Source organism: Mustela putorius, unplaced genomic scaffold (assembly GCF_011764305.1).
Source record: "Mustela putorius furo isolate JIRA1106 unplaced genomic scaffold, ASM1176430v1.1 tig00003863_pilon_pilon_pilon, whole genome shotgun sequence".
In the NCBI taxonomy this organism is placed as follows: domain Eukaryota; kingdom Metazoa; phylum Chordata; class Mammalia; order Carnivora; family Mustelidae; genus Mustela; species Mustela putorius.
Genome location: NW_025422015.1, coordinates 5,308,644 through 5,329,228, shown reverse-complemented (window position 1 = coordinate 5,329,228; position 20,585 = coordinate 5,308,644). Strand labels below are relative to the sequence as shown.

General features: G+C 35.9%; 1 protein-coding gene across 6 annotated transcripts in view; it reads left to right on the top strand.

Annotated features, from left to right (window-relative positions):
* MYO6 (myosin VI) overlaps positions 1–20,585 on the top strand; it is a 154,197-nt gene that overhangs the window by 57,698 nt on the left and 75,914 nt on the right. For all 6 annotated transcript variants that reach the window (XM_013056278.2, XM_004752792.3, XM_004752791.3 and 3 more), the window contains exons 3-7: positions 2,855–2,924; positions 7,776–7,849; positions 15,019–15,148; positions 16,970–17,075; positions 19,857–19,912. In XM_013056278.2, coding sequence (XP_012911732.1) covers positions 2,855–2,924; positions 7,776–7,849; positions 15,019–15,148; positions 16,970–17,075; positions 19,857–19,912 — 436 coding nt within the window. The remainder of the gene's footprint in view (positions 1–2,854; positions 2,925–7,775; positions 7,850–15,018; positions 15,149–16,969; positions 17,076–19,856; positions 19,913–20,585) is intronic.

The window sequence follows — 20,585 nt, the reverse complement described above, 5'->3', positions numbered from 1 at the left end:
AATAGCAGTCTTTTGCTTAGGTAATTCGTGGTAGAGAGGACATCATCTTTTATTTTTTTTTTTATTTTTATTTTTATTTTTTTTAAGATTTTATTTATTCAACAGAGAGAAATCACAAGTAGGAGAGGTAGTCAGAGAGGCAGGCAGAGAGAGAGGAAGGGAAGCAGGCCCCCTGCTGAGCAGAGAGCCCACGGGCCTCGATCCCAGGACCCTGAGATCATGACCTGAGCTGAAGGCAGCAGCTTAAACCACTGGGCCACCCAGGCGCCCGAACATCATCTTTTAAATATGAAGAAATTAAGTGCATAAATCGATGGACAAGTCAAGTGGATCTGTTTGCTGATATAGTAGAAGCATGAAAGAGGGAATTAGTAGCTCTGGTGGGGAACATGTCTGATGGTAGTAATGGCTTTAAAATTTTTTGATTGTGGCCAATATTAAGAAATGGATTTTACATTGTATTTGATGTGTGTATTGTGCATGTGTATATATTTATAAGAAATAGATTATATTTGTCAACAAGTATGTGTATTGTGTGTGTATGCATACTCATAAATTAAACATCTTATCACATGTGATACATTTTGGTGTTTTTTAATATCTTTTTTGCTGTTAAAAATGCTGTCTTGAACCTCTAAATTGATTTCATGTTCCTTATTTGCAGCAAACTGGACTTTAGGCTAAAGCCCTAAGTATATGGCATATTATGGGTCCACATTGTCTTTTTCTCTCCACTTTGCTAGTCTTATCTTTTATCAGTCAACAGTCTCCTTCTCATGCTCTTGCCATATGCTTATACTTGTGTGTCTGTTTTTCCTTTTCTTCCATCTTTCCTCTCCAGTATTTATCATGCCCTCACCATATATCAGGTGGTTTGGGGTACTTTGTGTCCTTGCTCACAGTGCTCTTTTTGTCACTCTCTTTAGCTTTTTGCTTAGCAAATTTTATTTATCTCGTAAGACTGAGGTCACCTTTCTGAAATTTTTCCATAGATACCCAGTCTCTCCTTCCTCCTCCCATGCAGTAGAATTTACTGTTGATTATTTGTTCTTTGGAGCAGTGCTAAAAATTCTTAGCTGCCTGTAATATTTTATCAGAGATATTTGTTTATATTTCTCTCCTCCTCCCTACTAGACTGTAATCTTCTCAAATGCAGAGACTTTTATTTGTCCGTTTTGTCACTGTAGCTTGATATGCTGTGTTTGATGTGTGGTAGATGTTTACTGCTGGTGATCAATGTGTGCTTTGTTATGTGATCGTCCCTTGATAAGAGAAAATGCATCCTCCCTCTAAAAAGAAAACAGTTGCTTTAATGAAACAAATTTTCTTTCTCACTGAGTAGGCAATAAAGGGGAGAAGATAAGGGGTGGTGATGATTGGGGGGTGAAGGGGAGAGAAACTATCTTCTAAGATTCATTACTGGCCTCTTACTCCTGCTCTTAACCTTCCCATTTTAGGAATTTGTTTTCTTCGACTGCTGCCCCACTTTCAGGAGCCTCTTATATTTGATATGTCTCCAAACAAGAAAGAACCAAAATCTGGGGTTTGGCAAGTCCTTACCCCCTTTGCCACAGCTATGAAAGAAGGCTAATGTCTGTGACATGACCAGTTATTTTTGAATACATTTTCCTATAGAATCATTGTTAAAAGTTATAGATCGCTTTATATTGCCATTAGTATACTTAATGTACATTATGGATCAATTCTGATTTTGTGATTGATCTTGTAAACCTTTGCACATTTATAACATTAAGAGCATGTGTTCTGGGTTCCAAATACGTAACTTTCAGAGTTTTTAGGCCTAACAGTTTTCTAATTTGGGTGTGACTTAGAATAAGTGATCTCAAATTACATCTAAAGAGTATTAAATTTTATTCATGTCATTCTAAAAGTTATCTTTAAATTTATACTTCTCAAACAATTACAATCACTCTTGTGGTTGAACTTTCCATCCATATCAAATAAAACTAAGGAAAAATGGTCAATTATTTTAAAATAATATTTAGAGTTCTACACATGTACATACATGCATGAGTATAAGACTACTGCTATAGTTTACAGAGTAAATCCAGGCTGCTGATAGTACCTTAATTCACTCTTCCAAGATACTATCTTAATGCTAGAGCCATAGCATTTAAGTGGTATAATAAATACAAACTTATTTTATGGACCAAATAGTTTTGGATACTGTTAAATTTCTGATACATTTCTATATAGGAATTTGGGTCTAATATGCCTTACTCAAACATTACCATTAGTTAAATAATACTCTGTAGTGGTCACATATTTAATATATATATTTAAACAATAAAATTGCTTTATATACAAACATTAAATTTAAGAAAAAAATTGTTAAAGTATATACCATGTAAATTTAATATTAATATGCTTCTTGTTTTGCCCCATTGTAGGTGTTAGAGCATAGGATCTTTTTTATTGAGTTCCATTATTTTTTTTTCTAAGATTTTATTTATTTATTTGACACGGAGAGAGAAAGAGATCACAAGTAGGCAGAGAGGCAGGCAGAGAGAAAGGGGGAAGCAGGCTCCCTGCCGAGCAGAAAGCCCGATGTGGGGCTCGATTTCAGCCGAAGGCAGAGGCTTAACCCACTGAGCCACCCAGGTGCCCCTGATTTCCATTATTGATTTCATGTTCATGGTAAATGGATAATATTTGAGTAAGGGTATTATCCTCTTTTTGGGTTAGTGACTTATTAAATAGAAGGATCTTGTATTACATTTTAATGAAAAGCATACTGTTGGCTGTTATTACAGGTATGCACCCAATTAATCACCTTTATTTTTCTTATTATTTATAAGCTGCTAGTTTAATGAGCTCTTGTTTTGTTTGCTAGACATTTTTGGCTCTCATAAACCAAGTGTTCCCTGCAGAAGAAGACAGCAAAAAAGATGTGGAAGATAATTGTAAGTATCAGGTCAAGAAATAGTTCTCAGTGCAGTAAAGGAAGTTATCCTTCCAAAAAGTAACTTAGTGGTTTTATTACTAGGTATACTATACTGGTTCAAAAGAAATGTAGCCTTTTGATGTGAAGGTTCATGTGAATGGAGGAGCTCAAACGTCCTGAATTCATTATTGTCTTACATTTGTACTTTGGTGAAAGAGTCTTACATATCCTTTTAAAGTGTTATTTCGGTTGTGTAAATGTGGGAAATGGTCATAATTTACTATGAAGTCTGAACCAAAAATCTCTTGTTAACAGTTTTGAAAGAGTTCTTTTGAAGCTCATCTAGAATCAAATAGCTTTTATAGTAGTATGTATGGCTAATTTGGAAGTTGAGTCAAGAGGTCCCATTTAATGTCACTGTTTAAAGGAAACAAACATTAAAAAAATGTATAGTAAGTACTAATTGAAAAGTCGCTTTTATTTATTTATTTTTAAATATTTTATTTATTCATTTGACAGAGATCACAAGTAGGCAGAGAGGCAGGGAGAGAGAGAAAGAGAGGAAAGGCTCCCTGCTGAGCAGAGAGCCCGATGCGGGACTCGATCCCAGGACCTGAGATCATGACCTGAGCCAAAGGCAGAGGCTTAACCCACTGAGCCACCCAAGTGCCCCGAAAAGTTTATTTTATTTTTATTTTTTTAAAAGATTTTATTTATTTGACAGAGAGAGAGAGATCACAAGTAGGCAGAGAAGCAGACAGAGAGAGAGAGGGGAGGAGGGGAGAAAGCAGGCTCCCTGTGGAGCAGAGAACCTGACGCAGGCTCGATCCCAGGACCCTGGGATCATGACCTGAGCCGAAGGCAAAGGCATTAACCCACTGAGCCACCCAGGTGCCCTGAAAAGTTGATTTTAGAACCTTGAATTTTTTTTTTTTTAAAGCACAATTTGCCTTCTTTTTTTTTTTTTTCAAAGATTTTATTCACTTATTTGACAGACAAAGATCACAAGTAGGCAGAGAGAGAGAGGAGAAAGCAGACTCCCCAAGGAGCAGAGAGCCCGATGTGGGGCTCGATCCCAGGACCCTGGGATCATCACCTGAGCCGAAGGCAGAGGCTTTAACCCACTGAGCCACCGAGGCGCCCAGAACCTTGAATTTTATCTTAGCCTGGTGAACAGGCTATGTTTATTGTTACATTTTCAAGGTTAAGCAGTTTTATTTTTTATTTGGCAGTAGTTTTCTTTAAAGATTTATTTGTTTTAGGGAGAGAGTGTGCAAGCTGGGGAAGGAAGAGAAGGAAAGAGAGGAGAGAAGCAGACTCCCTTGGAACCCAAGACAGGGCTTCAAAGGGGGTCAGTCTCATGCCCCTGATATCATGACCTGTGCTGAAATCAAGAGTTGGACAGTTAACCTGCTGAGTGACCCATGCACCCCTCTTTGGCATTGTTTAAGAATCATGGGTATCATTAATTGGGTCTGACATCAAAAACTCTCCATTTAAGGAAGAAAGGGACTCCCAGCTGGTTTAGTCGTTAAAGCGTGTATTTCTTGATCTGGGGGTTGTGGGTTCGAGCCCCCAGTGGGTGTAGAGATTAACTAAAATCTTAAAAAAAGGAGAAAAAAGGTAAGAGAAAAGAATGTATTTTGTCCTTGTTGATTTTTCTCTGGAGTTCACATTTGAGTACGTGTATAATGTCCCCATATGTGAATGGGACAGCGTGGAATAGTAGAGTAATGGGAGAGCCGGGGACTCAGGGAAAGCCTGAATTTTGATTCGGACTGCTGTTGGGAAACTGTGTGCCTTTGTCAATTTATCTCTCCTCTTTGAGCTTTTCACCTGTAAATTGGGAGTGATAATGTGTATATTGCATGTTTAGAGATGATATCTTTAAAGTGCTTGATGCAGTACCTGACCTCTAACAGTCTCTCAAATGGTAGCTGTTGTTATTAGGTGTAGGAGATTGAGGAAAAAAAAAATATGTGGAGTTCCTTTCCAAAATTGTTGGAGAATTTGTCTTATGGGATATTTTTTTGAAGAGTAATCAGAACCAAAACAAAACAAAAAAAAAAAAAAAAAGAAAGAAACAAAGAATGAGATTCTACAGTATTTAAAATCAGAGAAATGGTTTTTTTCTGTTAAAACTTGCCGGCACATTCAGAACTACAAATTAATCCTTTTTGTATATTAAAATAAAACTTTTTTGTTTACGTATCCACATGTAGCTAAACATAATAAATGGTTTTGAATTACTTTTAAACCATTTCTTAAATTAATATTTTAAAACATGATTGTATTATATTCTCTGTGCTTCCTTTAAGTTAGAATTCCTAATCTCACAATATGTTCCCCTGAAAAAACTAGTAATTTAAACCTGTACTGACATGCGAATGACAGCTTGCTCTTATTTCTTTACTTCCTTCCATACACACCCACAGCCTTATCAGGAATATCTGTTAACGAAACTAAATAAACCCCTACGTAATAAAATATCTGCCAGTGGACACAAGGGTCTTCCTCTTAAATTGTACTACTCGAGCTATTTTATTTCATTAAGACTTGGAAAGGTAAATGGTATTTCAGAATGGTAGTTCAGAGGAATATGAGAGAAGGGGGAGTGGTTTAGCATTGTGTTTTGGATAAGAAAAAATGACATGTAGATCACAGGCTCTTGGGGGATGAAGGTGGAAGTAGTATAGGGATATAGAAAGGTTGGTGCCCAGAAGCCAGACAAGTATACCTCTGCTGCCTACCTTCTCCAGATCTTTCTCAATTCAAGGGAAAGATGCCTTTCAACTGTTAGGAGTCTTCACTCAGTAACTTCTTGTTGTATTCTGCCACAAATGGCATTAGAAAATAGTGAGATGGGCACGTGGTAGCTCAGTTCATTAAGCATCTGATTCCTGATTTCAGCTTAGGCCATGATTTTGGGGTTATGAGATCTAACCTCATGTTGGGTTCCACACTGGGCATTGAGCCTGCTTGGATTCTCTCTCTTCCTCTCCCTCTGCCCTTCCTGTCCCTTTTGTCTTTCTCTCTCTTTAAAGAAAAAAAAAAAAAGAAAGAAAAAAGAGAAAACAGTGACATGTGTGCTTGGAAAGTGAACTGGCTGCATTATATGACAATAGAGGCATAAACAGTCTTTTTTGAGGCAGATATCATAGGAAACTCTTGTTTGACAGGACTGGTCTGTGGTAAGCATCATAAACAAAGTACAAAGAAGGAAGTAGTTCTAGTGGTGATGGTGGTAGGGGAATTATCCTTTGTGAAATAATTTTTTTTTTTCAGATTTTATTTATTTATTTGACAGACAGAGATCACAAGCAGGTAGAGAGGCAGGCAGAGAGAGAGAGAGAGAGAGAGGAGGAAGCAGGCTCCCTGCTGAGCAGAGAGCCCGATGTGGGACTCGATCCCAGGACCCTGAGATCATGACCTGAGCCGAAGGCAGAGGCTTAACCCTTTGAGCCACCCAGGCGCCCTGTGAAATAATTTTTGAACAGACCTTAAAATATAGGTAGATTTTTGACATATAGAGATATAGAGGGTAGAGTCCAATGCATGAATATATTTGGGTTTGATAAGTAGTTTAGTCTGCCTGCAAGTTAGTTAGTAAAGGGAGTTATGGACAATTATATAAAAATTATATGAAAAGGTGAGTTGAATGCAGGTTTAATAAGGGCCTTGATTATCAGACTTGAATATGGATTTTGGTAGTTGATGGAGACTCACTTATGTTTTTTGAAGAGGAGAAAGATTTTTTTTTTTTTTTAGATTTTATTTATTTGACAGTGAGAGAGAGGGAGAGAGATCACAAGTAGGCAGAGAGGCAGACACAGAGAGGGGGAAGCAGGCTTCCCTCCAAGAAGAGAATTCAATGCGGGGCTCAATCCCAGGACTCTGAGGTCATGACCCGGGCCGAAGGCAGAGGTTTAACCCACTGAGCCACCCAAGCGCCCCGAAGAGGAGAGAGATTTAATTAGTGTTCTAGTTCAGTTAGATTTATGTGCTGAGTAGTCTGGATAAATTAGAGAAGAGACAGAGTGCTAATAATAGAAACAAAGAGATTGGGGAAAAAGAGTGGTTTGTCTACTATAGCATGTGGTAGAAATGGAGAAATGAAACCCAAGGGAGTGGAGGGCTGGGAGAGTCTATATTAGACTGGGAGAATAGAATAAGTCAGATATATTATACTATGATAATGTATGATACAATGTATGTTAACAATTATATATATATAAAATACTGCATATATATATATATAGAGAGAGAGAGAGAGAATTGCACTCTGATGTATTAGTAGAGCAGATTTCAGAAAAACAAAATTTCTACCCTGATTGTATTGTTTAATTAGCTGCATGTGCTGGGTTAACCCATATAATTTTCCTGGGACTCTTATTTCATATCAGATGTAAGGTACTGACTGAATGATCTCATGGTCCCTTCTCATTCTAAACTTTTATCTTTTTTTTTGTTTTCCCTGTAAAATTCTGAGCATCTCATTTGATTGGTATAATCACTTTATTATATTGAAAGTATTAAAATCAGCGCTCAAGTAGTACTTAATTTCCACTTGACTTGTATTCAACTTCTTAGCCAACTTCCATTAATATGTACTCACCTGTAATCACTAGATGTACTCACCTTTTTGGAAATTCATTGTTTAAAAATACCACTGTAACACATAAGTAAACTGGATATATTTTAATTTGGCCTCTGCGGTTTTACATGTCCCAGCGTTTTAAAAAGATGGAATTAAATCTAACCTAGCCAGGTGGATTTTAGCTTGAATCAGAGTGATTCAGATTAAGGTAGTATTGTTTTATTTTACTTTTCTTCTTCAAATATTTAGTGTTTTACAAATTTTATGTTTCAGGTTCACTAATGTATTTAAATGAAGCCACTCTTCTTCATAATATCAAAGTTCGATACAGTAAAGACAGAATTTATGTAAGTATTTTACAGATGATTTGGGTTTTTGTGGGGATAATTGTTTTAAATGCTGCTTTGTGGTTTTTGTTAAGCTTCAAATTTTCTAACAGGAAAATTTTATCTGAGCCTGTTGAATAGAGTGTGACCTCCATAAGGATAAGGATTTTTTTTCTAGTTTACTGCTCTGAACACTTAATGAATATTTGTGGAATGAAATAATGAATTCAGAACATCATCTAATATCTTTCCAACTTAACAAGTCCAATTTGGTTGTTTCAAAAAACACTAATTATTTGGGATTTTGATTTCTTATTTTTGGCATATGTCTATAAATATATTTAATTAATTCACTTTCCATATTCTGGAAAAAGTTAAGGTAACTTAAAAAGATAAAGAATGTATATTGAAATAAAAACTTTAATGACAAAGAAATGTAAATTAAAATAGTACCTCAGTACCTGAGGAAATCTCAAAAACACTAAAACACTGATCATAGAGCCTAATAGTTGCAATATTTCATTAAATCTTATATAACTTACCTTATAAAACCAGAACATTAAAAAATGAAAGAAAGTTCTTTTAATATTAGTTAATAAGATTTATACCACATTGTTCAGATGGATACTTAACTAGTATGTTTTAATTATAATTATTCATTGGGAATGTATGAGGTTTTATTCTAATATGACCTAGTTGTAGATTCCTTTGTTAGTTGGAGATAAATGTAGTTCTCCTGTTGTAAAGATGGGACTCCATTATTTTTGAAAGAAGAAAACACATGGCTTCTTTGACTCTTCCCAGATCAAATGGCAGTCTTAATCTTTTATATCACTATCAATTTGCCTAATTATACTGACTTAATTCTGACTAAATTACCTTTAGTCTTTGCCATCTGTCCACATAGTGACAGCTGGGAAATAGAACTAGTCTTGTCTTTTTCAGGAGAGTTTACTTGCTGTCTTTCAATTGTATACAATATTAGTCTTCACTTTCTTTTTTGATTTTTTTCAGAATCAACTGAACAGGATATATTTGGGTTGATATGTGGCTATTTTTGATAGGAAGTATATTTAGAAGCAAAATTCACTCAATCAGCAAACTAATATTGAGAAGCTGCTGTATGCTAAATGCTGTTTTAGTTACCAAAATAATACACATTTTTTAAAACTTGTTAAAACAATTGAACTGTGGTAATAAGTTATTAAAAGTTGATTTGGAGCTAACCAGGAAGCATCACCTTTCAAATAAAAAAGGTCACTATTTTTTCTGTACATGCCTTACATCACTTGGTGGTAGAGCAGTCATGTTTATTTTAGCAAATTTTAATTGTTTTAATATTTTTTCTAGAAATTTGGAAAATTTCTATTACTTTTACAAGGAATGATTATACTTTTTAAGAATTGAGATACTTCATTTTAATTTGGGATATTTATATGAAAGCTTGACACTCATGGGATTTTTATTGGCCTTTTACTAAATTTCCTGTGTTGCAGTGTATTGCACATTACTGACTCTGACCATTAATAACTGGAGATTTATACGCACATTAGTTACACTTTAAAGAATATTAGTTGTCTTTTTATCACATATAGTTGACCTACAAGTCTTTTCCTAAATTGCATGATTGATTAAAAAAAAAATTACCCGCTTTAGTTTTTGTTTTTCTTGTATAATGTCTATTATCACTAGAGTATTTTAAGTTTATTCCTAGATTTTTTGATCTTTCTTTTCCTAAAATATGTATGCAGTTGGGCAAATGACCTCTGTTAGATTGTGACTGTCTGGCATCATCAGCTTCTGTTTGGAAAACCAGTATTTTCAAAGTTACCTGAGGCCATGATTGGTATGTTTTTTCCTAGCCAATTATGTCTTTTAGTTAAAAAACTATTAAGAATCAGCAGTGCATAACTATAGTTATTATTACTATAACATATGGAAGAAATGGAAGCAGTTTGGAATAAGAGTTTAGATTTGATTTTTTTCTATTTCTCAACAACCAAAATGATCACTTTTCTTCCTTAGACTTAAGTAGAACAACAGCTAACTCAAATTTAACATTTTCATTTGTTGCTAAAATCTGTTATTTTCCTTTGTTTCCCACAGAAAGATTATTACCTGGAATTTAAGATTTTTTTTACTCCACTGCAGTAAACATTTTTGAGAGCATTCATTGAATTTTAGATTAGTAGTCTGAGAGTTCTTGGTTTCTGCATCATTTCCTTTCTACGGCTAGGAACAGAAAAGAGAAAAATATGGTCCTGTCTGCCCTAGTTTAGCTGATAAACAACTAATTGCTAAACCACAACTTTTTTTTCTACCCACAAGGAATTTTATAAATCCTATTGGTGCATTTTTCTGGTATTTTAGAGCCACAGTTAAATTCCAAATTTAAAAGCAAACTGAAGTTGCTCATTAAACATTTAGCCTGTCAATATTCTAGGCAATGGTTCACATACCTTGTTTTGCAAAAATGTGGGACCAAGTGGTCACCAGAGCACTAAATTAGTCCTTGGCTTTCAGTGATGGAGATTGGCCTAGAGGATCCTATGAACTCTTTAAGCTCTTTAGTAACAGGGTAAATAAAGTAGTCCAGGTAAGGAATATAAATGACTAAGACTCAAGCTGTAGGAATAGAAAGAAGTAGGAGAGTAGAGTTCTTAAGTAGAGTCAACAAAGAAGGCTGATTGAAATGGAGGCTTAGACTCAGCCCCTGTCTCAATGTCTGTGGTGGCTTGGTGGTGATGCTGTGAACCAGGGGGCAGGAAGGAGCATATGGGAGGAGAGTGTGTTCTTTGAGGCAAAGGGTAGTCAAGAGAGGTAATCTTGATTTTGGATCTGCTGAGTTTAAGGTGCATATCAGGGTGAGAAGTTGAAAGTATTTATTAATTCATATCTCTCAATAGTTACCCTGAATGTGAATGGGCTAAATGCCCCTGTCAAAAGACACAGGGTATCAGAATGGATAAAAAAACAAAACCCATCTATATGTTGCTTCCAAGAAACACATTTTAAGCCCGAAGACACCTCCAGATTTAAAGTGAGGGGGTGGAAAAGAATTTACCATGCTAATGGACATCAGAAGAAAGCAGGAGTGGCAATCCTTATATCAGATCAATTAGATTTTAAGCCAAAGACTATAATAAGAGATGAGGAAGGACACTATATCATACTCAAAGGGTCTGTCCAACAAGAAGATTTAACAATTTTAAATATCTATGCCCCCAATGTGGGAGCAGCCAACTATATAAACCAATTAATAACAAAATCAAAGAAACACATCAACAATAATACAATAATAGTAGGGGACTTTAACACTCCCCTCACTGAAATGGACAGGTCATCCAAGCAAAAGATCAGCAAGGAAATAAAGGCCTTAAATGACACACTGGACCAGATGGACATCACAGATATATTCAGAATATTTCATCCCAAAGCAACAGAATACACATTCTTCTCTAGTGCACATGGAACATTCTCCAGAATAGATCACATCCTCGGTCCTAAATCAGGACTCAACCGGTATCAAAAGATTGGGATCATTCCCTGCATATTTTCAGACCACAATGCTCTAAAGCTAGAACTCAACCACAAAAGGAAGTTTGGAAAGAACCCAAATACATGGAGACTAAACAGTATCCTTCTAAAGAATGAATGGGTCAACCGGGAAATTAAAGAAGAATTGAAAAAAATCATGGAAACAAATGATAATGAAAATACAACGGTTTCAAAATCTGTGGGACACAACAAAGGCAGTCCTGAGAGGAAAATATATAGCGGTACAAGCCTTTCTCAAGAAACAAGAAAGGTCTCAGGTACACAACCTAACCCTACACCTAAAGGAGCTGGAGAAAGAACAAGAAAGAAACCCTAAGCCCAGCAGGAGAAGAGAAATCATAAAGATCAGAGCAGAAATCAATGAAATAGAAACCAAAAAAACAATAGAACAAATCAACGAAACTAGGAGCTGGTTCTTTGAAAGAATTAATAAAATTGATAAACCCCTGGCCAGACTTATCAAAAAGAAAAGAGAAAGGACCCAAATAAATAAAATCATGAATGAAAGAGGAGAGATCACAACTAACACCAAAGAAATACAAACTATTATAAGAACATACTATGAGCAACTCTACGGCAATAAATTTGACAATCTGGAAGAAATGGATGCATTCCTAGAAACATATAAACTACCACAACTGAACCAGGAGGAAATAGAAAGCCTGAACAGACCCATAACCAGTAAGGAGATTGAAACAGTCATTCAAAATCTCCAAACAAACAAAAGCCCAGGGCCAGACGGCTTCCCGGGGGAATTCTACCAAACATTTAAAGAAGAACTAATTCCTATTCTCCTGAAACTGTTCCAAAAAATAGAAATGGAAGGAAAACTTCCAAACTCATTTTATGAGGCCAGCATCACCTTGATCCCAAAACCAGACAAGGATCCCACCAAAAAAGAGAGCTATAGACCGATATCCTTGATGAACACAGATGCGAAAATACTCAACAAAATACTAGCCAATAGGATTCAACAGTACATTAAAAAGATTATTCACCACGACCAAGTGGGATTTATTCCAGGGCTGCAAGGTTGGTTCAACATCCGCAAATCAGTCAATGTGATACAACACATCAATAAAAGAAAGAACAAGAACCATATGATACTCTCAATAGATGCTGAAAAAGCATTTGACAAAGTACAACATCCCTTCCTGATCAAAACTCTTCAAAGTGTAGGGATAGAGGGCACATACCTCAATATCATCAAAGCCATCTATGAAAAACCCACCGCAAATATCATTCTCAATGGAGAAAAACTGAAAGCTTTTCCGCTAAGGTCAGGAACACGGCAGGGATGTCCATTATCACCACTGCTATTCAACATCGTACTAGAGGTCCTAGCCTCGGCAATCAGACAACAAAAGGAAATTAAAGGCATCCAAATCGGCAAAGAAGAAGTCAAATTATCACTCTTCGCAGATGATATGATACTATATGTGGAAAACCCAAAAGATTCCACTCCAAAACTGCTAGAACTTATACAGGAATTCAGTAAAGTGTCAGGATATAAAATCAATGCACAGAAATCAGTTGCATTTCTCTACACCAACAACAAGACAGAAGAAAGAGATATTAAGGAGTCAATCCCATTTACAATTGCATCCAAAACCATAAGATACCTAGGAATAAACCTAACCAAAGAGACACAGAATCTATACTCAGAAAACTATAAAGTACTCATGAAAGAAATTGAGGAAGACACAAAGAAATGGAAAAATGTTCCATGCTCCTGGATTGGAAGAATAAATATTGTGAAAATGTCTATGCTACCTAAAGCAATCTACACATTTAATGCAATTCCTATCAAAGTACCATCCATCTTTTTCAAAGAAATGGAACAAATAATTCTAAAATTTATATGGAACCAGAAAAGACCTCGAATAGCCAAAGGGATATTGAAAAAGAAAGCCAACGTTGGTGGCATCACAATTCCGGACTTCAAGCTCTATTACAAAGCTGTCATCATCAAGACAGCATGGTACTGGCACAAAAAACAGACACATAGATCAATGGAACAGAATAGAGAGCCCAGAAATAGACCCTCAAATCTATGGTCAACTAATCTTCGACAAAGCAGGAAAGAATGTCCAATGGAAAAAAGACAGCCTCTTCAATAAATGGTGCTGGGAAAAAAATTGGACAGCCACATGCAGAAAAATGAAATTGGACCATTTCCTTACACCACACACAAAAAATAGACTCAAAATGGATGAAGGACCTCAATGTACGAAAGGAATCCATCAAAATCCTTGAGGAGAACACGGGCAGCAACCTCTTCGACCTCTGCCGCAGCAACATCTTCCTAGGAACAACGCAAAAGGCAAGGGAAGCAAGGGAAAAAAATGAACTACTGGGATTTCATCAAGATCAAAAGCTTTTGCACAGCAAAGGAAACAGTTAACAAAAATCAAAAGACAACTGACAGAATGGGAGAAGATATTTGCAAACGACATATCAGATAAAGGACTAGTGTCCAGAATCTATAAAGAACTTAGCAAACTCAACACCCAAAGAACAAATAATCCAATCAAGAAATGGGCAGAAGACATGAACAGACATTTCTGCAAAGAAGACATCCAGATGGCCAACAGACACATGAAAAAGTGCTCCATATCACTCGGCATCAGGGAAATACAAATCAAAACCACAATGAGATATCACCTCACACCAGTCAGAATGGCTAAAATCAACAAGTCAGGAAATGACAGATGCTGGCGAGGATGCGGAGAAAGGGGAACCCTCCTACACTGTTGGTGGGAATGCAAGCTGGTGCAGCCACTCTGGAAAACAGCATGGAGGTTCCTCAAAATGTTGAAAATAGAACTGCCCTATGACCCAGCAATTGCACTATTGGGTATTTACCCTAAAGATACAAATGTAGTGATCCAAAGGGACACATGCACCCGAATGTTTATAGCAGCAATGTCCACAATAGCCAAACTATGGAAAGAACCTAGATGTCCATCAACAGATGAATGGATCAAGAAGATGTGGTATATATACACAATGGAATACTATGCAGCCATCAAAAGAAATGAAATCTTGCCATTTGCGACAACATGGATGGAACTAGAGCGTATCATGCTTAGCGAAATAAGTCAAGCAGAGAAAGACAACTATCATATGATCTCCCTGATATGAGGAAGTGGTGATGCAACATGGAGGCTTAAGTGGGTAGAAGAAGAATAAATGAAACAAGATGGGATTGGGAGGGAGACAAACCATAAGTGACTCTTAATCTCACAAAACGAACTGAGGGTTGCCGGGGGGAGGGGGTTTGGGAGAAGGGGGTGGGATTATGGACATTGGGGAGGGTATGTGATTTGGTGAGTGTTGTGAAATGTGTAAACCTGGTGATTCACAGACCTGTACCCCTGGGGATAAAAATATATGTTTATAAAAAATAAAAAATTAAAAAAAAAAAAAAAGAAAAAAAAAAAAAAGAATTGGAGAAATATGGGTCCTATAGAGTATATGTTTAGGGCTTGAAATGCAGATTTGGAAGTCCTAATTTATATAAAGAATTAAAGGTGTCTTATTTACTGTATTTTCTTTCTCCCATGAGCCTTGTTTAGTTTTAGATTAAAATAGTAATTGGAAAATTTTATGTTCACGCTTTTTCTATTTAGACGTATGTCGCCAACATTCTGATTGCAGTGAACCCATACTTTGACATACCTAAAATATATTCTTCAGAAACAATTAAGTCATATCAAGGAAAATCTCTTGGAACAATGCCACCTCATGTCTTTGCAATTGGTAAGTAATTTAATTTTTTTCCTTATATTGTACAAATTTGATGTTTTTCTTTTGGATTAATAAAAGCTGTGAGTTGAATACGTATTTTGGTGGCCTTTATCTATTTTGAATGTATCGCCATTATTTAGGAGCATGTATCTTACACAGGATGGAGAAGACTAGTTTTGCAGCTAACTCATGGGGTAGTTGTACATCATTATCTTTGTTAAATGTGTCTGTGTCTTCCTAAATATGTTCACCCATTTGAAAGTAGGATGTAATAAAAGCTGACCTAATGGTTCTTTTGACTCCTTGACATGATCAGCTCCATCTTACAAGTGTCCTCCTTCATAGCTTTGAGGCCCAGGCCTTCCATCGTTATCCAGGTCATCACTTGTGAGTGTGTTGCTAAGGCTTAGATATAAGCCATAAGAGCAGACTTCTTCCCTACCTTATCTTGCATCAGGGCTCTATAAGTGTTAAGAATTAGAAAAGATATATGCTTCTTATCTCTAGGGAATCCACGTGGAAAGACAGCAGTTTTTGCCTCAGTTTTTCTCTCATCTTTAGCTCTGAGGAACACAGAGATGGTTTTTTTTTTTTACACACACACACCCCTACCATAGCTGGTGACTGCAAGTACAGAGATGTTAGTTAACCCTTTGGATCCAGACATAACCAGCAGTTAAATGATGACATGTTTTGTTAGTAGTTCTTAGTGCAGTCTGTTTCTCTTTGGGCCTTCTTTTCATGCCTACGTTTTGACCAAACCAGGCTTCACTTCCCAATTTGGCTGACTTGAATACTAGGTAGAGTGAATAAGTCAGCCAAATCCAGTGCAATAGCGGAGTGACTTTTGGTTCTGAGATGCTTTGATGGGCATTAGTATGTTTCGTATTAGCTAGAAAATGGTTCAAAATCCTTAGAACCTGAATATGACCAAGCTCATCACTGGAGAGAAATTATGTATTTAAAATGTAATAGACTGACTTATTTTTAGTTGTTAACTGCTAAAAAAAAGTGTCTAGAATAGTATCATGAAAGTGGGTGGAACAGATTGTTGATAAATTTTCCCCTTATCCTAACCCCTGGTCAGAAGGATGAATATACTCTTGCATGGTTTCCATTTGGTCCAATACAGTAAAAACCATTTGTAAAGCTTCATTTGTATGGGTAGCACATGTCTGAAATGAAGAAATAGTTGCCTATAGAGCTAAATTGGCTAGGACCTAATTTTGAATTAAAACTATCTTAATATAAGACCATTTAACAGAATCAAATTGTGTTCAACTTGTCTTTGTAATACTACTACTACCACATAGATTTTACAGTTATGAATTTTTATTTCCAGCAGAATTTTTGGTTGCCTGATTTCTTAATTGGTAGCTGTTACTTCTTGCTTTTCCCTTGGCCTTCATTTCCCTGGGACTTCAGTGAATATTGTATTATTATTATTATCATTGTTATTATTATATTGTATTATTATATTATATATATTATATGTATATTGAGCATTCTTTTTTTTTTTTTTTTATCTTCTCTGGAATTAGGAAGAACTGAGCCACAGCTAATAATATGAGACATGCTAGTACAAACATAAGAGTTGTTTATTTGGATTTCATATTACTTATTTGTCAGCGTAATAAGATAGGACATTTAAAGTAAAAACTTTGAGAGATATTCTGAACACTTTTGAATGATTTTATTTTAAAGTGTTACTATCTATAAACACACATTTATTATTTAAGAGTAAGTGTTCTTTGATAATAAAACAACTTTGTATCATTTAGGAAATTTGTATTTAGTACACCTCTCATCATTAATGTGTTATTTTCACCCTAGCTGATAAGGCTTTTCGAGATATGAAGGTGCTTAAGATGAGTCAGTCTATCATCGTATCTGGAGAATCAGGAGCTGGCAAAACAGAAAATACAAAATTTGTTCTAAGGTGAGGTGTTTTTAGCTAACCTTTTAGAATCTTTTGAATAGGTTTATTTATTTTTTTTTAATTTGTGGAAAAAATCTTTAGCATAACACTTAGCAGTTTAAACATTTCTCAGTGTATAGTTCAGTAGTATGAAGTATATTCACATTGTTTTTCAGCCAATCTCCAGAACTTTTTTTAATCTAAAACTGAAACTCTCTGCCTGTTAAACAACTCCATTTCCCCCATCTCAGCCCATGCCAACTACCCTTCAGCTTTCTACTTCTGATTTTGACTACTCTAGGTACCTCAAATAAGTGAATCATACAGTATTTGTCTTTCTGTGACTGGCTTATCCCACTTAGCATAATGTCCTCAAGTTTTATCCTTGTTGTATCATGTGTCACGATTTCCTTTTTTTTTTTTTTTTTTTTTTAGTTTTTTTATTTAGACAGAGCAAGCACAAGCAGAGAGGAGGGTCAGAGAGAGGGAGGGAGAAGCAGACTCTCTGCTGAGCAGGGAGCCCAATGCGGAATTTGATCCCAGGACCCTGAGACCATGACCTAAGCTGAAGGCAGAGGCTTAACTGACTGAGCCACTTAGGTGCCCCTTGATTTCCTTTTTAAGGCTGCATAATATTCATTTTGTTTACCTAGTCATTCATCAGTGGGCACTTCAGTTACTTCTGAATCTTGGCTATTGGGAATAGTACTGCTGTTGAACATGATATGAATAAAGAGATACAAATATCTCTTTGATTGAACAGGTTGACTTTGCATACCTTTGCACACTTTATTTTATTGTATTTTTTTAAAGATTTTATTTTGAATTTATTATTTATTATATATCTTTTTTTAGAGAGGAAGAGTGGGGAGGGGGCAAAGGGAAAGGGAGAGGGAGAGATAGAATCTGGATCTCACAACCCTGAGATAACGACCTGCGCAAAAATCAAGAGTCAGATCTTAACTGACTGATCCACCCAGGTGCCCTAAAGATTTTATTGTAAGTAATATCTATACCCAGCTTGAGGTTGAGACCCACAACCCTGAGATCAAGAGTTGTATGCTCTATCGACTGGGCCAGCAGGGTGCCCAGTGCATACTTTATGACACAGTTTGAATTGGTAGGTTCTATCCCTTTTAAAAACAGACACCTTATGTGGAAGCTATAGATTGTTGAAAACTAGTTCTGACGTGTTCTTCTTAAATGAGGATCCTAGAGGAGACCGATGCTAGTCAGCCTTTACATTCTGTTCTCAGTATTCCTGCTGTGAGTGTGGTTGAAACCATTTTTTACCTTAAGCTTATGACAGTTGGCCTTCTAATTCTATCTCCTCATAACCCTGTCTCAGTGTATCCCCTTTGTGGCCATCAAATTAAATTCCACACTTTGTTTATAATCATTGCATTATAAATATGGAAGGAACTATAGCACTCATTAGTTTCGTTCCTTCAGTTTACATACTTCAGTTAACTTAGAAAAGTTAAATCTAGCGTTGAAGCTACTGGTAGGACCAGTGCATTCTGAATTCTCTCCAGTATTATTCCCACTAATACAGTCTTAGCCAATTGCTGATGGGTCCCTTCTTGACATTTTCTATTTTTTTATGCAAATGTATGCTATTCAGTTATTTATATAAAATTAATTTAGAAGTTTGTTATTGTGCGTTATGTATATGCAATTCTGATTAAATGAGTGCTTCCTAATACTTTGGGAATTTTAAGTGGCTCAATTTCTTACTTCTCTTCTGTATGTAAGAATCATACATTGAGTCTATAGTTTATATACAGCTTTGAAAATGAACAAATAATTTAGAAACTGTAAACTTCTAATACAAACTTATGTTCTAAGTTAAAGATTACTTTTTGTTTTGAAATGTTCTGGGAAAATAGTTGTTCAATTATATTTAATCTTTGGATAAAACAACATGAAGAGTGGTAATTTCCTCATTGTTCCATGGCAAATTACCTTATTTTCTCTAACCATATAAATTGAATTAATATGCTATCACAGAAGACTTTGGAATCTTATATAGACAATGAATATTCTTATGTAAAATGTGTCACATCTTTAAAACCAAATAGTTGGTTAAATTCAGAATATTTCCAAAAACAGTTTAAAAATAATGCTGATTTTGATGTTCAAGGTAATCCAAATTGCATTTCAGGTGTTTAAAATGCTGTAACAGGCATCTGGGTGGCATTTGGTTAAATGTCCAACTCTTGATTTTGGCTCAGGTCCTGATCTCAGGGTTGTGAGATTGAGCCTGAGGTCGGGCTTCATAATGAGCATGGAGCCTTCTTAAGATTCTCTCTGCCCCCAGTGGTGTCAGGCTCTGTGCTCAGTGGGGAGTCTGCTTGACAATTCTCTCTCTCCTTCTGCCCATACCCCTGCTTTGTTTTCTTTCCCCCTCTCTCTCAAATCTTAAAAAAAGAAAGGGATAGCAGAATAGTTGCATTTAAATATAAATTTGTAAATTTTAAATGACTAGTTACAGAAATGATCCTGGTTTAAATTTTATATGTATTAAATAATACTAAAGTTTCAACTATGGGTCTCCTGGGTGACTGAGTCAGTTGGTTAAGGGTCTGCCTTCAGCTCACATCATGATCCTGGGGTCTGGGATTGAGCCCCATATCGGGCTCCCTGCTAAGTGGGGAGTCTGTTTTCCTTTCTGTGTCTGCCTCTCCTTCCTTGGGTGTGCTTTCTCTCAAATAAATCAATAATATCTTTTAAAAAAAGTTACAATTATAATGTATACAATGTTGTTGTCATGTAAATTTTTTTATCCTATATTTTAAACAGATATCTGACTGAATCCTATGGAACAGGTCAAGATATTGATGATAGAATTGTTGAAGGTATTGTTAATCTTTAAAATTTTTATTTTTTATTGTTAGATATATACTGAAATAAACTTGTGAGAATCCTCTAAGTGATCTGGAATGCTCTCCCAGAGATCCAAAAGACTCTTCCATCTCCTACAGATCTTTGCTGAGATATCTTTTGCTTTATTTAATGTCTATTGTTTTCCCTCTCACCCAATGTAAGTGCTAAGAAGACAGGGATTTTTATATATTCCAGTCTCTTAGAATAGTGTCTGATACATGAAATATGACCCATAAGTATCTCTCAGACGAATGAAATAAATACAGGAAGCTTTCTGGCCTCTTGTTTGTTTTGTTGACCTTGTTTTTTGCAAAGGAGAGAGGAAGAGGGTTATTTAGAATTAAAATGTTTTTTGAGGGGAAATTTTAATGACTTAGTACAGTTGGAAGGCAGGAGTCTGTAAATTGATTTCCTGAAGTTTAGTACTTGCATACCCCTTAGAACGTTTTCTTACACCTGGTTTGGAGACTGCTGGTCTGGTCAACCACCAGGTTGAATCCACACCATACTCCTGCATCATAGATTCCTTTCTGCTCCCCCCACTTACATTCTTGTTTCCCTGTAATTTGTTCTCTATTTGGAAGTTGGGATGATCTCTTTTGCTTTTAGTCTTTTAATGGCTTCATATTGCTCTCAAGATAAAGC